The 19695-nt window shown below is 32.6% G+C and overlaps 2 protein-coding genes across 7 annotated transcripts in view; one reads left to right on the top strand and one right to left on the bottom strand.

Moving 5' to 3' along the window:
- Positions 1–635, bottom strand: part of LOC127724645 (probable helicase senataxin) — a 29706-nt gene extending 29071 nt beyond the window's left edge. Inside the window, exon 1 of the mRNA XM_052231670.1 lies at positions 528–635. Coding sequence (XP_052087630.1) covers positions 528–627 — 100 coding nt within the window. The 5' untranslated portion in view covers positions 628–635. The remainder of the gene's footprint in view (positions 1–527) is intronic.
- The window catches only part of LOC127724635 (E3 ubiquitin-protein ligase rnf213-alpha-like), a 1011139-nt gene that overhangs the window by 575936 nt on the left and 415508 nt on the right, over positions 1–19695 (top strand). The window lies entirely within an intron of this gene.

The following is a 19695-nucleotide window of genomic DNA, read 5'->3' on the forward strand; positions in this document are numbered from 1 at the left end:
CACTAATAAAAAGTCATGGTAAATGTATAAAGTATTTTTTTAAATACAATGCAAGTTACCTATGGTTCTTTTAGGCAACTGTTCTAAATTTGGATTTTCTTTTTCTGATGCCGTTTCATTATCTTGTGTTTGGATAATCGTTTTTACATCTATATGCATAAAAAAGAATGAAAACGTTCTAGAAATGTTGATAGCGTAAGGAAGAGCACACATATATCTGTGCAAGTAAGATAACAACGACACACTTTCCTCTGAACCAAAAAAAAAAATCAAAAAAAATCGTTTAGGTTACAAGTCAAAACGATAGGTTTTTTAAAATCTAAATCCAAATTCATCCTGACCGTATTACATTCACTTTCCACATCATTCATATATTTGTTTATCTCACATAAAATATAGTTAACCATTCCGAAAATGCAAGATGGATGAGAGGAAAAGTATGTACCTAAACTTTAGAAAAAAAAAAGTATGTGTTTGTACAATGATAATTTGACAAAACATGTATATTATTGGATTTGAATGTGTACCGTTAGATTCTAAATCGTAGCTGGTTGTGCAAATTTGTTGTTGGTCATCATCTACACTTTCTGTGTCTGAAATCAGTTCGTATTCTACAGAATCCATCATTTTGAACACACCTGAAATAATTGTAGTTGATCATATTAACAGAAATAAACAAAATAAATATATGAAACTACCCAGGTATCGTTCATTAGTGACTAAGATTTTTACCTAACCCAATGAACATAATTTCGTTGTCACAAAATGATAATTTAGCTCAAGAAGATACATACCGTACATATCTCATTTACAATTGCAATAGAATCAATCAATTTTTGATTTTAATTTGTAAACCTAAACAGTACATTTTTATCGTAGAAAACCAGTCAGATCATTAATTGGTTCTGCAATACAAAATGTTTGCGAATTTTGCATTGATTTATCCACTATTGTATACTGTTAACAATAACCATTGTTATGGATGTAAACAGTAAAAATAATAGATAAAAATCAACCATTTGGATGATAATAGCATTAAATAGTTCTTTCGATATTGTTTATTCACAGAAGACATTTTTAAAACGTTAACAGACGAGCAATAATGTCATTTTCCCTCGTCTTATACCTAATATTATTTCTTATAAACCTGTTTTGATACATTTGTCTGTATTTTTTTACCTCAATAACCATCTTTCTTTCACTTGTGCTGTAATTTAGTTTTTGTTCGCCCTGTCAGAATTTCCAATGAATTTATTTTCATTACTTGGTGTATCTTGTTTATTCCCTTTTTTAAAAAATCTTCTCTTCTGAAACTACCTTGCCATATGCATTTTACAATGGACTTTGCGACGATCAGCCTTATAACATCTTAAAAGAATATGTTCGATGGTCGTGCCTGCTAAACAACGTTCCCGCCATGGCAAAGGAAAGAAAATACTGGTCAAGTGGAAGTAATTGTCTAATATCTTCAAACCTGATAGGAAAATCTGCCGACGCAAAAAAGTTCAAGACGTCAAAATTAACATACTGTCCAATTCTGTCGTTCCATTCCTGTAGAAAGTATTACCCCTAAATGACGACGTCTCCAAATAAGAAGACATTGTTGAAATAGTAGCCTGATATGAGTCGTTCTTCTTACAAGACGATATTAACAAATTATTTGCTTTTCTTTTTACTCCAACTTGAAAACTTGAATATACACAGGAAAATGTTAACATAAAAAACTATCAGTATACGGCAAGATTAAGAAAAAGGTCAACATGGCGATCATTCATCGACTTTTTTTAGCACTAACTACCCTTCAATAATGTTTGTTTCCAAATTTAGATTTTTTTACGATAGTAGATATAGAGTACTTTTAAATCTGGCAGCCAAGTAAAATCTATTGACAAGTCAAATAACCCCGACCCCTAGATCCGCTACTGGACAACTACACAAGAGCGCCTATAAGTACATATATCTTTTGCCTATAAGTGCTGAAAACAATGATACCAGGTCATCTCTCCTTGTAAACCATTATAAAACACGCCGAACAGACGTTTTCATTTTTGTGTACCATGCACAGGACTAGTACTGTGGATTCATTATTATTCGTTGGATACCAATTTTCGTGGATTTCGTGGTTACCCGGGAACCACGAATTCCAATGTCCAAGAAATCACAAAATTTCTAAAGGAATGTATGCATATTTGGCAAAACCACGAAATCAAATATCAATGAAAATGCAAGTTTTCCTCAATCCACGAAAATTGGTATCCATGAAAATTAATAAAACCACAGTATAACAAAATGACTTCAGGTCACTTCCACGTGTTGAATTGAATGCGTATAACGCAACGAACTGGGGTCGTATCGGTCGCTTCAAGCTGTATACTATTGTAAAAGACAATGACCTGATATCTTTCCTCTTTTGTCTAGGATTGTTAAAACACAATCACTATAGGACATCTTTCATTTTCTGTAATAAGTACATGTGTTAAGACAAATGACTCACGGTTATCCTCGGTTGTCTTAATTTGAGAAACAAATTCTATACAATAGGGAATGACTTTTTGTCCTTTTCTAAAACTCATCCCATTTTACTTTAAGTTTTGTTATTATCCTAGACAAAGTGAATAACTTCTTCTCATTGTGTTTTGATTAAGGTATAAAAGTGGTGACAGGGATTATTGTGTTTTATCATTATTATACAAAGGGAGATGGTCTTTGTTTCTTGTGTTTTATACATGTATCATATAAGGAATTTATAATTTTATACTCTAATCAGATTACTCATTTTGAACCCCATTCCACTAAGCCTGATTTAAATCATATAATTCATGTTAAGTTCTTCTTCCTTATACACGGATACCAATTATCGTAGTCATCAAACACATTTTGTTTAGATGGTTGTTTTACTGACAATCTCTTGAAAATTTGCCTGTTATAAAACGAAAGTAAAATTGTCACGCGCAATTGGTCTGAAGAAGATATATCGAAGACGTTGAAGTGTTTAGTTATAATGACACGAGTTCGATTCTTTCCAGAGGTTTTGAGAACGTTCGTATCGTTGATACACATTTCTTGTTATATGTCACACAAAATCTTACTTTTACACTGACCTCATCAATAAATACATCGAAGACGATATCATCAAAATGCTGGACTTTTTTTCAGCAATAACATTGTTTAATTTAGGATTAGGTAGATTTGTATATCAATCAATAGTCGAAAATCCAATGGGCATTTATTTTACACTTCTACTGTTTGATTTGTAGATTTACCTACATGATTCATAATTTCTTAAGAAGACATCAAAAATTATAAAAGAACGGAGTTGCAATGTCCACCGCGTTGCACATATTTTATCTTTCAAAGGGCAATAACGAAAAAAAGTACTTTTTGTGTTGTTCTTTAAAACCATTTATAAATATCTTTAACAAACGAAGGTTTCAGAGCAAATGCAATGCGATTTCCGTTAAAATTATTTTTTCCAAGGAGCATAACTCGTTAAAAATATTTGTTCAGCACTTATTTTCGAAAGTGTCAAAGACATTGCTGATATAAACCAATGATATAAGCTTCATTAAATTCTGGCACACGTACACACGTATGCTACTGATAAGAAAGAAGATATAACCGCCACCACGAAGAAGGGGGTCGGGGAAAGATGGGGTGGGGTTATAAGATCGCACAATGATCGGTCGAGACCACAAATCAAAATTCCTAAAACTGAGAACAATGTCCGTCATATTGAAAAATTGAAACCGTACCGTACCGTAAACGTTAATACATTACAAGATGACACAAGCATAAAAACATATATAAAAGCTGATATTGCTGCTGAATTGGGACTTCAGGGAGAAGTTTAAAAGATGACATTTAATGTGTTAATTAACAACGTCGAGACTATGTCAGCTGAGGTGAGACTTTAATGTCATAATAGTCAGACAGACACAAACATCCTCGCATTTACAAACAAACCGTGTTACCCGAGATTTACAACCGGCTGACTGAAAAAAAAAACGCTCAGAGATGGGATCATCTTGAGGGGTATGTCCAAGACTCGATATCAATATGCACCTTTTATTATATTTCTTGCAACAAAAACAACATCAGCCGTCGATATCGATTCTTTGTTTTCAGTCACATTTTATACGTTTCTTCTGGTTAAGCTGTCGATATCGACAAGTTATGTTTTAAATGTCTATCTGCTACAGTTATATATCTCGTTATCAATTTATTTGGCAATCGTCAATGGCAGGTCAGCAGGGTTAAAGAACATCAGTTGTTCGACCTGTTAGTCAAATGCGATTTGTTAAAATATACTTTTCACTTTTTTGGTCTTTTGGAAAATGTTGTTTGTGCTGTATTTTGACCCCTCTACAAAGAAATTTATTTTACATGCACACGTATAAAAATTGCGGTTTTCAATTTAGACTTGTTTATATTTTTTCGTTTGGGCTTGTATTATATTTTCCTTCGGGTTTATATGATCCGTTCATCCTATTTTGACTCTTTCAAAATTCAAGAGTCTTTCCTAAATTGAGGTAATTAATATGGCCTTCCAAATACCGTTTCGATTCCTAACATCACTGAAGAGACATTAATTGTCGAAATCCGGATATGGTGTACAAATTTTTGCACCTCATGTTTGCGGTATACCATCTATTCCGAAAGTTTATTGTTTTCTGTTTGGTAATAAATTAATAATAATATCTATTTTGTTACATCTTGTGATCCGTTTATTTAGCAATCGCCAATGGCTTTCAGCAGGGTTTAAGAACATCAGTTGTTCGACCTGCTTGTCAAATGCGTTTTGTTAAAATATACTTTTTCACTCATTTGGTCTTTCAGAAATGTTGTTTGTGCTGTGTTTGTTTAGACCCCTCTACCTAGAAATTTGTTTTGCATGCACAGGTATAAAATTACGGTTTTTATCCAACGCAATCATAGGTTTGAACGTTGTTTTCAATTATATATATATATACAAGTCTAAATTGAAAACAACGTTCAAACCTATGATTGCGTTGGATAAAAACCGCAATTTTTATACGTGTACATGCAAAACAAATTTCTTTGTAAAGGGGTCTAAATACAGCACAAACAACATTTTCCAAAAGACCAAAAAAGTGAAAAGTATATTTTAACAAAACGCATTTGACTAGCAGGTCGAACAACGGATGTTCTTAAACCCTGCTGACTGCCATGGCGATTGCCAAATCAACGGATCACAGATGTAACACAATGGATCTTAATTATATTAATTTAATACCAAACAGAAAACAATAAACTTGCGAAAAAGATGGTATACCGCAAACATGAGGTGCAAAAATTTGTACACCATATCCGGATTTCGACAATTAATGTCTCTTCAGTGATGTTAGGAATCGAAACGGTATTTGGAAGGCCATATAATTTACCTCAATTTGGGATTGACTCTTGAATTTTGAAGAGTCGAAATAGGATGAACGGATCATATAAACCCGAAGGCAAATACAATACAAGCCCAAACGAAAAAATATTAACAAGTCTAAATTGAAAACAACGTTCAAACCTATGATTGCGTTGGATAAAAACCGCAATTTTTATACGTGTACATGCAAAACAAATTTCTTTGTAAAGGGGTCTAAATACAGCACAAACAACATTTTCCAAAAGACCAAAAAAGTGAAAAGTATATTTTAACAAAACGCATTTGACTAGCAGGTCGAACAACGGATGTTCTTAAACCCTGCTGACTGCCATGGCGATTGCCAAATCAACGGACCACAGATGTAACACAATGGATCTTAATTATATTAATTTAATACCAAACAGAAAACAATAAACTTGCGAAAAAGATGGTATACCGCAAACATGAGGTGCAAAAATTTGTACACCATATCCGGATTTCGACAATTAATGTCTCTTCAGTGATGTTAGGAATCGAAACGGTATTTGGAAGGCCATATAATTTACCTCAATTTGGGATTGACTCTTGAATTTTGAAGAGTCGAAATAGGATGAACGGATCATATAAACCCGAAGGCAAATACAATACAAGCCCAAACGAAAAAATATAAACAAGTCTAAATTGAAAACAACGTTCAAACCTATGATTGCGTTGGATAAAAACCGCAGTTTTTATACGTGTACATGCAAAACAAATTTCTTTGTAAAGGGGTCTAAATACAGCACAAACAACATTTTCCAAAAGATATATATATATATGCATGAGTTCGAATCCCGGCGAGGGAAGAAAATATATATATTATATATATATAGACAACTTATTTCTTTAGGTTCGTCTGTTTGAGATGTCATTATCGACGATATCGACAAATTATGTTCCAAATGTCTATCATTTGCTTCAGTTATCTATATAGACAACTTAGTTTCTCTTGGTTTGTCTGTTTTAAGATGTCGATATAGAAAAATTATGTTTCATATGTCTATCTGCTTAAGTTATGATACAGACAATTTAGTTTCTTCGGGTGTGTCTGTTTAAGATGTTGATATCAACGATATCGACAACTTCGAGTCGGTATCGATAAGATTATGTTCCAGTTGTATATCTGCTTAAGTTATATATATATATATATAGACAACTACTTTCAGTAATACAAGCGTTAGAAGTAATCGAAGAAAAATGATTCTTTTGTGAGACTGTATGAACGTTAGATTAGAGAAAGGAAAAGAGAGTACAAGCCCTTTGTAGCAAATTAAATTGGAGAAATTTACATAATCATCGCAACCTATTGACCTAAGCAATGGCAACATGTGCCAACACAAGTTAACACGGCAAATTAGTATCTAGTATTTAGAATGAAAAATTAAACAACTACTCTTGGACGTAATTTGATGCAATAAACGTAAATTTCTGCAAAATGAAAAAGAGCAATGAATATTGCCGGAGACTTGCATTCAGAAAGAACCCGAACTTAAGTGTCAAAAGAAAACAACCATAAACATAACTAACTGTACAACATTGAAAAGTATTCATATAAATGTATCACAGTAAACTATATATTCCTGTAAATTTACCAAACTTGTTTGAGTATTTGCATGGATCAATAGATTTATTGACAATTGTAGACTGAAGCAAGAACAACGATGACTAGAAAGTTTGTCTACCGTCTAATTTTGCAGAGCCCGAAATACAAATCATTCACAATGCACAAAGAGATGTATTTCCAGACAAATAGAACGCTCTAATAAATAGCCAAGAATTACTACCTAAAACTGGCAAATTATTTGGATGACAACATAGGATTGCCTAGGATGGATTAAAATTACACCGGTTTTTAACCGTTTTATACTCAATATCCGATTATTTTACCACGAAAAACTGGGCCACAAAGGTTATTGTTAAGAGATATCATAAAATTAAAAATCATAAGTTCCAAATAAAAGTTTCATAATTTTCAGCGTTATCAGCCACACTTTCGAGTTATTTGAGGGAGAGAAAAAATAAAAGAACGCGAAGTTCAGCTATACGCGTCGTAAGAGGAATGTTAAAGTTACCAATCAAGTGATGGCTCCATTACCAGAATTCGTGCCAAATCACCGTAACATGTTTTCGCTCGTATAGCATTTGATTTTGAAGAACTTTTCAAATCAGTTCAGGTGAGAGAAAAACTACATAAAACAGTATCTATGTCTGTTCGCATGTTTAGCGTAACGTGTTGTGAATTTGATGTAATAATTTGATTGGGCGCCGAACTGACTGAAGAAAAAATTATCTTGTGGTTAACCTGTATGAACATTGAATTAGAGGCAGGAATAGAAAGTACAAGCCCTTTGTAGGAAATTAAATTGGTGAAATTCACAATTCATCGCATCCTAAGCAATGGCAAAATGTGCCAACAAAAATTAACATAGCGGATTGAGTATCTAGAGAATGAAAACTTAAACAGCAGCTATCGGACGTAATTTTGTGTGATGAGCGTAAATTTCTGGAAGATGAATAAATTGCTCCGCTGGGAGCAGCTTCATACGACCGCAGAGGTCGAACCCTGAACAGTTGGTGCAAGTATGGACACTACATTCAAGCTTGATACAGCTCTGGATTTAGACTGTGATTAAATATTTGACATCATAGGTTTCTGACACAGAATGAATGTGGTCGAAAAACTGAAAAATTTTAAATTGGACTTATACCTATCATGGGCCAATTTGCAAAATCTAGATTCAGCATATCAAAGAATCCCAAGAATTCATTTTTTTTTAATTCAAACAAAGTTTAATGTTGGACCCTTTAGACATCAATGTGGACCATTTAAAGTTTGATTTTGGATCTCAATTTAGACCAACTGAAAACTTGACCCGAAATCAAAAATCTAAATACATGCTTAGATTCAGTTCAGCAAAGAACCCCTTGAATTCATTTTTTCATAAAATCAAAATAGTTTAAATTTGGACTATGTGGACCAATTTGAAAACCGGTCCCAAAATAAGAAATTCAAAATACACAGTTAGATTCAACATGTCAAAGAACCCAAAGAATTAAAATAATTGTTTTTGTTAGGCCCTTTTTGGCCCCTAATTCCTTAACAGCTACTATAATAACCCCCAAAATAAACCCCAACCTTCCTATTGTGGTATGGAACCTTGAACTAAAATTAAATAGAAATCCATACACTTACAAAAGTATGAATTTTTTCGAAATACTAAGGATTTTCTTATCCCAGTCATAGATTACCTTAACCGTATTTGGCACAACCTTTTAGAATTTTAGGTCCTCAAGGCTCTTCAAGTTTGTACTTGTTTGGCTATACATCTATTTTGATCTGAGCGTCACTGACGAGTCTTATGTAGTCGAAACGCGCGTCTGGCGTATTAAATTATAAGCCTGGTACCTTTGATAACTAATTATACTCAAGTTATTGCCTGCAAACCAGAAAAATTGTTGTTTTCGGACCCTTTCCGACCCCTAATTATTAAACGGTATAGGCCAGGACTCTCCAAAAATCTTTCTAAACTTTCCTTTTGAAGGATGGAACCTTGTGGTAAAATTTCATAGAAATCTATACTCTTACACACCAATTATTGTCCTGAAACAGGAAAAATGCTTGTTTTGGCCCCTAATTCATAAACAGCTACGACAATAACCCCGAAAATAAATCTAAACCTTCCTATTGTGGTATGGAACCTTGTGCTAAAATTTAATAGAGATCCATACACTTATACTCAAGTCCGTGAACCTGACAAAAAATTGTTTTTGTTAGACCCTTTTTGGTCTCTAATTCCTTTTTGACCAAAGAAATATCTCTTATACTCAAGTTATTGTCTTAAAACCAGACAAGTAATTGTTTTGGCCCCTTTCTGGCCCCTAATTACAAAACAGCTAAGACAATAACCCCCAAAATTAATCCAGACCCTCCTATTGTGGTATGAAACCTTGTACTAAAATTTCTTACACATCCATAAGTCACTTACACTAAAGTTATTGTCTGCGAACCAATTTATTTTCCATGAACCAGTAAAACTGACCATTTTTTGGCCCCTAATTACTAAACCCCAAAAAACAAAAGCCCCTAAAAACAATCCCAACCATCCTTCAGTGGTATGGAATCTTGTGCTAAAATTTCATAGAGATCCATAAACTTATACTCAAGTTATTGTCTGCGAACCAAAATGCCTTCAGACGCAGACGCAGACAACACCATAACATAATACTACCTGCGGTCGTCTAAAAAGCGCAAAGCCGGAAATTTAAATTTCGAAAGAACCCGAACTAAAGTGTCAAAAGAAAACAACCATAAACATGATAAACGTAACTGACTATACAACATTGAAAAGTAGTCATATAAATGAATTCCTGTGACGTACGTATCCCGTAGGTTTACAAGACTTGTTCGAGTAACCGCGTGGATCAATAAATTTATTGACAATTTTAATCTGAACCAAGAATAACAGTGTCTACAAATAATTCACAATACACAAAAATAGGCATTTCCAGACAAATAGAACGCTCTTATAGATATCCAAGAATTACTAATACCTTATACTGGCAAATTGTTAGAATAGAGAATTGCTGAGGAGGGACTAATCAGATGTGATCGACTTTAACATTAGGCCGATTTTTGACCGTTTGAGAGAGAGAAAAATAAGAGAATACGAAGCCCAACAATACGACTCATAAGAGGAATGTTAAAGTTACCAAGCAACTAATAGGTCCATTACCAGAAATTCTTTTCAAACACCATAACATGCTTTCGCTCATACAGCATTTAATTGTGACGGACCTTTCACCAATTCAGGAGAGATGAAAACGACGTAAAAATATTAATGTCTTAGCGTAACGTGTTGTGAATTTGAAGCAGCAGTTGTATTGGACACTGACTCATTTCTTAGTGCTTTTTATAGGATTGTGAACAGGCAAGGTCTTCCTAAATGAAAACATACATATTTCAATATGAAGTGAAGTGGTTAAGTGGCATTTTAACCCATCGCTTACTCCTTATTTTGGTGGCATTCACGAAACTATGATCAAATTTGAAAAAGGGGCAATCTCTGCAATAATAGAAACTGCAGACATTAATGATGAAGAATTAAGGCAACAAATACCTTTCTTTAAAATCGGGATACAATAATGGTAGCAATCTTATTTAAATTGAGGAGCGATAACGTTGAATGAATTCAATTACAATTCTATACTTCGAAACGGATCTTATGTTATGTTAACTTTTTAAAAACAAAAGTTTCAGTGTGTTATATCAAATATATGAGAATAGTTTTTTCCGCCTTTAAGAAATAAACTCATAGAAGATACAAGGTTTATAATGTTGTACGCCAGACGTGCGTTTCATCTACAAAAGATTCATCAATGACGCTCGAAAGTTACAAAGCCAAAAAAGTACGAAGTTGAAGAGCATCGATGGCAAAAAATTACGACAGGTTTTGCCGATTACAGCCAGGGTAATCTTTTTCTGGAGTAGAAAATCATTAGTACTTCCAATAATTCAAAGATTTCAAAACAGTTAATTCATAAATTTGACAATATCATAGATAAAATGTTTCGCAGGGCGCATTATGATACGACTACAAAGGTAAAACCATGGATAGTTGGGGCAAGAATGGACACAATATTCAATATAAAAAAAAAAGAAGATGTGGTATGATTGCCAATGAAACAACTCTCCACAATAGACCAAATGACACAGAAATTAACAACTGTAGGTCTTCAACAATGAAAAAAACCCATATACATAGTCAGCTATAAAAGGCCCCGAAATGACAAATGTAAAACAATTCAAACGAGAAAACTAACAGCCTGATTCATGCACAAAAATAATAAACGAAAAACAAATATGATATACAGCAACAAACGGCAATCACAGAATTACAGGCTCCTGACTTGGGACAGGCACATACAGAATGTGGCGTGGTTAATCTAGTTTGAAGGCGCCAACCCTCCCCTTAACCTGGGACAGTGGTGTAACAGTACAACATAAGAACAAACTATAACAAGAGGCTGTCAGAGTGACAGTAAACAGGATTTCCTGCAGAGGTCGTACCTTGAACAGTTGAGCAAGTATGGACACTACATTTAAGCTTAAAACAGCTCTGAATCTGGATTGTGATTCAATATTTGACACAGCATAGGTTCGTGACACAAAATGAATGTGGTCTAGGAACTGAAAAATTTGAAATTTGACATTTACCTATTATGGTCCAATTTCCAAAATCTAAGTACATTTTTAGAACCAGCATATCACAGAACCCCAAGAATTCAATTTTTGATTAAATCAAACAAAGATTAATTTTAGACCCTTTGGACCTCAATGAGGACCAATTTGATAATGGATCCAACAATCCATAATCTAAATACACGGTTAGATTCAGCGTATCAAAGAACCCCATATTTTCAATTTTTGTTGAAATAAATCTAAGTTCAAACAAATTTTATTTTGGTCCATTTGGACCTTAATGTGCACCTATTTGGTAACGGGGCCCAAAAGTAAAAATCTAAATACACGGTTACATTCGGCATATCAAAGAACCCCAATAATTCACTTTCAATTATTAGAATTAGCAACCCCTATTTACATTACATTAAGAGCATCTACGATGATAGAGTTTATAACCGAGTTCCTGTCAGCATATCGTTCCTTTATCTCAAAGTGACAGTCCAGCAAGGAAACCAGGTATAATTGATATGAAAGGAACTTATCGCAACTGGTACTCGCCCCTAGTTTGGCAAAATAGTTCCTCAACCTACCAAACTTATGGGTTCCCAGCATTGACACACATATCAATTATATCTGGTCATTATCATCGAAAGTTTGACAAAGGATGTAGTTCCAAAGCAGTCAACGCCCGTCAACATTTCTATTACTAGAAACGGAGCTGCACCTATCACAGGTATGTAAGATGTAAGCTGGAGAGGTCTTTCTGGTAATATCGGGGACATGTCACCTACGATCCCTCTCCATTGTAATCAGTGACATCGCCCTATACCAGTACGCCAATATCTTACACGCGACTGCCTCAAACTTTCTACGATAGTCCTTGATAGACTGTGATTTGAAACATTCAAAACATTACATTTCGATCACAGACATCCATACAAATTCGATTGAAATTAATAGTAGTTTGCGATGTGATATAGTTGAAGACACTTACCTCTGTTCAGTTCTAAATGATGATAACACGACACCACTTCATATTCACCATTACAGCATTAAATATTCAGCTCGGTGTTAAAGGTGATAAATTTTCCTGCTTACTGCACAATCATTCAGGGAGCAAATAATTTCACGATTTTGATGTACCATCATAAATGTATAGAAAGTGCCAACGGGGATATAGAAAAGTGGGGTATGCAAACCAATGAAATGGTTCATTGATGTTCTTTACAAGTCAGTGAACCGATTCATTTGTGCTCCATTAATGTTAATCAACCGTCAAATCATTCCTAAAACACCAATCATTCATTCTATCGGTTCTCACAAAAAAAATCATGATCTTCTTTCTGTTAAAATTTTCCGTATTAACAATAGATTTTAACTTGTTTTACAGAAAAACATTCTCAACCTTTGACAAAGAAAAAAGTATGGCAAACGATACCCGCGTCTGTTTACTGAATTTGTATCAACCTCGCTAAGAAGAAAAAATAACATTTCATGAAATTTTAGCATACAAAGTACATTTCTGGATTTACCTTTAACAAGAACCCTCGAACCTTAACATTGTTAAGCCAGGAATGTATAAATACCTTAAACGTTAGGAGCGTTATTACTGAAAGAGAATTTAAACTACTACGTCATTTGGTCTCTGGTGGAGAGTTGTCGCATTGGTAATCGTACCATATCTTCTTATTTTTATAGTTAAATAATTTCCAAATTCATCTAAGGTAAACTTTTCCCTAGATATTTCTAACCTTAGTTTCTTAATAATTTCTAAAGTAACTGGGAATTTAATATTCTCTAACTTAGGAAATGCATTTTTGTTTTAGACAAAAATGATTGATGCAGGTGTGCTAAAAGGCTCAGTGGCAAATACTTCAACAATGGATAATAAGAGTTTGATGATGACCTCAACAAGATATAAAATTTTCCAGAAACAAATCTTGATACAGTTGAACTTGAGCACTCCGTATGATTATTATAAAATATTGGCATTCTATATAAATGTAACAAAGTAAAAGTAAAAGTATTGAAATATGTTGGGTATATGACAGAGGGACAGTAAATCGAAAACCTTGTCCTTTTCCAGCAACTAAGCCTTGAGCAAAAATGTTTATATTTTCAGACATGGGTCTCATATCATATATCAGAATTTATGTTTGTTTTGGAAATATCATCATTTTATATGGTTAAATAACATCATTTTATATGGTTAAATAGCATCATTTTATATGGTTAAATAACATCATTTTGTATGGTTAAATGACATTATTTTATATGGTTAATTAACATCATTTCATATGACAATGTATGATTTGATACATATGGATACGCAATCATTTTGGTTAATAAGAAAATGAAATACTATCTGGTCTATACTTATATAATTCCTCTGATAATATTTGATTTGAATTTCATAAAAAATGTAAGAAGCTAATGTACCAAAAAGTAACCATAAGTCGAGTAAAGACAGACAAAAAACGACCCAAATAAAAAGCCTTAAAGTCAAACAGCAATTTACAAAATACAAATGTTTGACCTAAAAAATCCCAACAAATCTGGACTATTAATAAGCAATGTTCAACTAGTGAGACCTGTTTTGGAAAAAGTATAAAGGTTTAAGTTTACAGAGAACGTCTAACTTGTGCTTCAAAGTCTGATATGCACTGAAGTTCATTTAACATTGACAACATACATAATTTTTGCAGCTGAAAATCCCTGCTATTTTTAGGATTAGGGTATTTCCACAGATTTTGATAGGTGCGTAATCCATGTAATCTGAACTGAGGATCAAGGATCAACATATATTAGAATTCAAAATTGTAAATCCCTACTAATTTTAGATGTGGGCATTTACGTGAACTATTAATAACTGTTACTTCACTGGTATCTTCCTTCCAAGTACAAAGACCGTTGATGTCAAATATAACTACTTCAAACTAAAAATCTACTAAAGCTACTATTTTTAGTATTGAAATTTATGTAAACTATAGACACCGAGGTGAATTTTAAGAACATATAACTGATACTCCTCGCTATCTATGGAATTTGGTATCTACTCAAGCTATGAACAGCTTCGTTTATTTTATTTTTTTTTTATTATCACTATCAGTTTATAATAATCATAGTGTTGGTCATGTTCATGTTTATTCGAGTAAACGCTGTGATCGATAAATATATTCAAAAGGTAGATAAACATGTACTTTCAAAACAAAACGAAATGAATTGTCTAAATGCTTTATAAAAGATTCAAAATCAGTATCAAGGGTGATTTTGCATCTAATATCAAAGATGATATAATTTCATCATTGTGAATAAATCAGTTCTCATGTAACAAGATAATGACAATATTTCCTGTTGATTGACCGATAAAGCGTTAGCCCAACGTACAACTGCTGTATTGTTTTTAATTATTTGATGCGTCGTGACTTTATTTAGATCATATATTCTATTATTGCAGATCGTCTTCTCTGTATTAATTTTTTTTCATCAAAAGCAAGCTTATATGTTGGAAGCTAAAATTTCTTTTATATAAATAAAATCACCTTTTTTAAAGAATATTTTAACTACTCAATATTAAATTATTTTAACAGATTTCTTATTTTATTTCTGTTTTATTTCGTTTTATTAATGTAACAGCATGTCTTAAAATGAGACAGTCACACACAGAGTATACGTCTTAGTACCTTCAAGTTCAGGTTATCATTGATTTATCTCCGTAACCTTAGAATAGCTAACTGGGGAGATAAAATCAAATCTTTTATTTTATATTAAGAACTAATAGAGAAATATTTCTGAGTTGATAATGCATTTAATCTTACTTTTACATGTATTCATTTAATATATAGATAAATGAATAAAAGTTTGATTTTGACATCAATACGATTTTAATTTTCTAAACACAAATCTAGATATATGTGAACACTTTATCATTTTTGAAAAATATTGGCATTTCAATTAATGTTACAAAGCAAAAGTAAAAGTAGAGCGATAGAGTCAAGGATACAGCAACCAAACAAACACCGCCCTTTCTCAGGTTCTTAGTCTTATTTAAAAAAGGTTATATTTTTCAGACATTGGCATGATATTATGATATATATATTCGAATTGTTGTTTGTTTCAGAAATGGAACCGACATGTAATCATTTTGGGTCATAAGAATGTTGTATAATTGGTCTACTAATATCATAACATTGACATAATTGAATCATTTTTCATAAATATGTTAAAAGATATATGTAACCAATAAAAGCCATCAGTCGAATAAAGACAGACAATTCAAGACCTAAAAAGGCCTTAAGGTCAAACAAAAGTTATAAAAATACAAAGAAATTGACCTCATTAATCCCATTAAACCCTGGAGGCTAATAAGTTCTGTTCAAGAAATGAGGCCTGATTTGGGGAATATACAAAGTTTTAAATGTGAGTTGCGTCTTACCTGCGGTTCAAAGTCTAACCAGTCTGCACTGAAGTCCATTGTACATTAATAACATATATATAGTAGCTCAAATTGAAAATCCCCGCTTTTTACGGAATGGGGTATTTCCACGGACTATGATAGCTGCATAATCTACACTATAGATCAAGGAACAATAGATAAAAAATAGAATTTAAAATCCTGTGTATTTGTAAATATATACTATGCATATCGGTGGTGTCATTGGAACCGTGATAACTTAATTCATCAATGCTAAGCATGTTAAAGTGAATAACGTGTTGGGAACAAATAGAAGTTCAAATTGACAATTCCCGCTGATTTTAGATGTGGGTATTTACATGATCTATAAATAACGGCAATTTCATTAGTCTCCACTGAATTGCAAAGACCTTTGACACCAAATATAAGTACATCAAACTGAAAATCGCCTCTATTTTTAGAATTGGAATTTCTAAATTGATCTGCAATTAGGTGAGCCATTTATGAAATATGACTTTAATGTTGCGCTATTTTTGGAAAAGGGTATTAACACATGCTATAAATAATTTCATTTATCTTAATTTTGTGTTCCTTTTAATTATTAATATTTAATCATTATAAAGTTGGTCCTTTACCTATGTATCGAGTAATCACTTGGATCTGTAAATTAAAAGGTGGATAAACATGTATCCTACAACATAAACGACTTCAATTTTCTTAATGCTTTTTACATGTTTTAAAGATTAGAAATTCAGTATCAAATGTGGATTTTCCATTTTATATAGTTAAATATAATTTCATCATCGTTAAAAATTCAGTCCTAATGTAACACTATATTTTCTATATTTAGTTCATTGTGATCAAGGTACAGACAACGTACAACTGCTGTCTTGTATTTGAATGGTTTGATACATCGTTTAACTTTAGATTTGTTACAGCCTTTATATAGCAGAGATCTGTATTTATGAAACTTTTTATAAAAATAGTATGAGATTTACATCATGTATTAATCTTTTTTCATCAAATACATGCTTTTCCATATTTTTACATGTATTTATTCCTTTGAATAAATGAATTTGGCAAGACAAAAACGTACATTTGCATCTTCGCTGCTCCAGTGATTTGAATAAAAAATAGCATTAGTTCTTGTGATGTGTAAATTCGTATTCGCATACCCAGCATCCAAAGAAGAGAAGCAGGCGGAAGATAAATAATTTGATTTTTAAAATAAAAAAGATCTTTAGGACCTATACAAAAAAGTCTAGATAATGAAATTTAATAGTCTAATAACTCTATATGTATACAGTTGTAACAAGGATAATATGAATTAAAATTTAATCTTGACTTCAATAAGATTTTGTTATAAATTTTCCGAAAACAGGTCTAGATACAGGTAATTTTTTTACCATTTAGTTTCATTTTTTGAAAATACCGGCATTTAAAAAAAATGATACAAAGTGAAAGTAAAAGTAAATATTAAGTGAGATGTGGGACATATTAATGAGACTGCAACCCCAAAACAAAGAAAGTAAAGTACATATTTAAAAAAAAACGTTCAGTGACGTTCTTTCATTTTAACTAATTTGACATAACATTTATCAATTAGTCACTATCGATCACATTTTTTTTATGATGGTCGGTCAAAATATGATGTACCTTTTCAGAAATGATGTACCTTTTGCATTGAAAATTTGAATTATAATTATGTTTAAAAGTGCAATAAGCAAAAGGCGACAATAATAGTTTGAACTACATGTAACAGGCTCGACATAATATGACCTCTATTTCCATCAGTTAACGTGAATCCCAACTCTGGACCCTTAAAATGACAGACTACGGGCATATAGAGGACGATATAGATCCCAGTAAAATTTTGCCTAGGATTATTAACAACACAATTTTGCAGATGATAATTATGTTCAGTTCAAACAAAGGTGTGTTCATTTATAGTTATTTGACTGCATATCATTTTGGTTGATAATCAATACCGGCTCCAACATTTTGCACCTTTTCCTTTTGATTTTGTTCTCTCGAAAAGAACCACTATCTCTTGTCGTTACCTGATTTCGTTAATTATCCGTTTTGTTTTCTTAAAATAACTCCACCCTTTCAACCGGCGAAAACCTTATTATGAAACTAATATTTGTTCTTTATTTAATGTAATTCGTTTTTTATGGAAGATACTTAAGTAATTTCCAATTTGAGTCAGTTTCAATATAATGCGTCATTAGATGAACACCGATATGACTGGGAGATACATTCATTTTAAATCAGTTTGTCTCAACAACCGCAGAGTTCCATACAAAGTTTAACAACTGTCAATTTACTTTTTTTAACTTACTTACTTTTCAATTTTCCAATTTTCCAGAAATGTTGCAAGTATATCAAGGTTATGATAAAGGAGGAAAATCAAATTAAGTAATTCTTTTTTTTTTATATTTTAGAAAAAAAATATGGCTAAGTATGCATATCCGAAAAATGTTGAGCTGTAATGTTCTTTCAATTTCACTTCTTTATTTTACTTGTAAAAGAAGGTGCGGTGCATTTTTTTTTTGAATTAGCATGTACAGTGCCTTACACAGAAGGTGACGCTTAGCGGGCCTCATTACATCTCAATAACTATCTATTTCTCCTGTTAGTGTATGGAGCAAAAATTTACCCATTTTAATTCTTTTTTGAAAATTGAAAGCAATATTTGTTTCTAATGAAATGATACTTTCCCTGTATTTCTTTTTCTGAAATATCGTTTTAGTGTGTGAATATTTCACATCTACTGCATAAATATCTTTAAAAAGAGAATTTCTCCAAAACAACAAATCACAAAATTCTGACATTGAGTCTAAAGAACCGCATCAACACAAAGACGTAAATGTCCACAAATTTTCCTGAATAGGTAATATAACATCAAGTTTGAATATAAGAGACATCTTACCTAAGTTTCTAAGCCTAATTCTGCACTAAAGTTTATTTAACATTACCAACATATAAAGAATTTCAAACTGAAAATCTCTGCCTTTCAAGGACTTTGGCATGTCCACGGATTATAATTAGTGCAAAGCTGAATATCATCGATATATCTTAGGAAGAAAGATAAGAAGTTAGCAATATTCTTTAACTCAACGTTCCGCTATATAGATGATGTTCTTTCACTAAATAATACAAAATTTGGTGACTATGTTGAACGAATCTATCCCATCGAACTAGAGATAAAGGATACTACAGATACAGTTAAGTCTGCCTCATATCTTGACTTACATCTAGAAATTGACAATGAGGATCTGTTGAAAACAAAACTTTACGACAAAAGAGATGATTTCAGCTTCCCAATTGTGAACTTTCCATTTCTATGTAGCAACATTCCAGCAGCGCCTGCATACGGAGTATATATCTCCCAATTGATACGATATTCCCGGGCTTGTGTTTCCTATCATGATTTCCTTGATAGAGGATTGCTGCTCACAAGGAAGCTTTTAAGCCAAGAGTTCCAAATGGTGAAGTTCAAATCATCCCTTCGTAAATTTTACGGACGCCATCACGATGACCGTGGTTGACCGTTATGGAATAACCGTTTCAGAGATGATATCGGATATGTTCCTTATGTCGTAACTACAATACCCTTCCCTTTTCACGAATGTGACTTACCGAATTAGACTATTTACCGGATTTGTAATAACATAAGCAACACGA

Source organism: Mytilus californianus, unplaced genomic scaffold (assembly GCF_021869535.1).
Source record: "Mytilus californianus isolate M0D057914Y unplaced genomic scaffold, xbMytCali1.0.p SCAF_14, whole genome shotgun sequence".
In the NCBI taxonomy this organism is placed as follows: domain Eukaryota; kingdom Metazoa; phylum Mollusca; class Bivalvia; order Mytilida; family Mytilidae; genus Mytilus; species Mytilus californianus.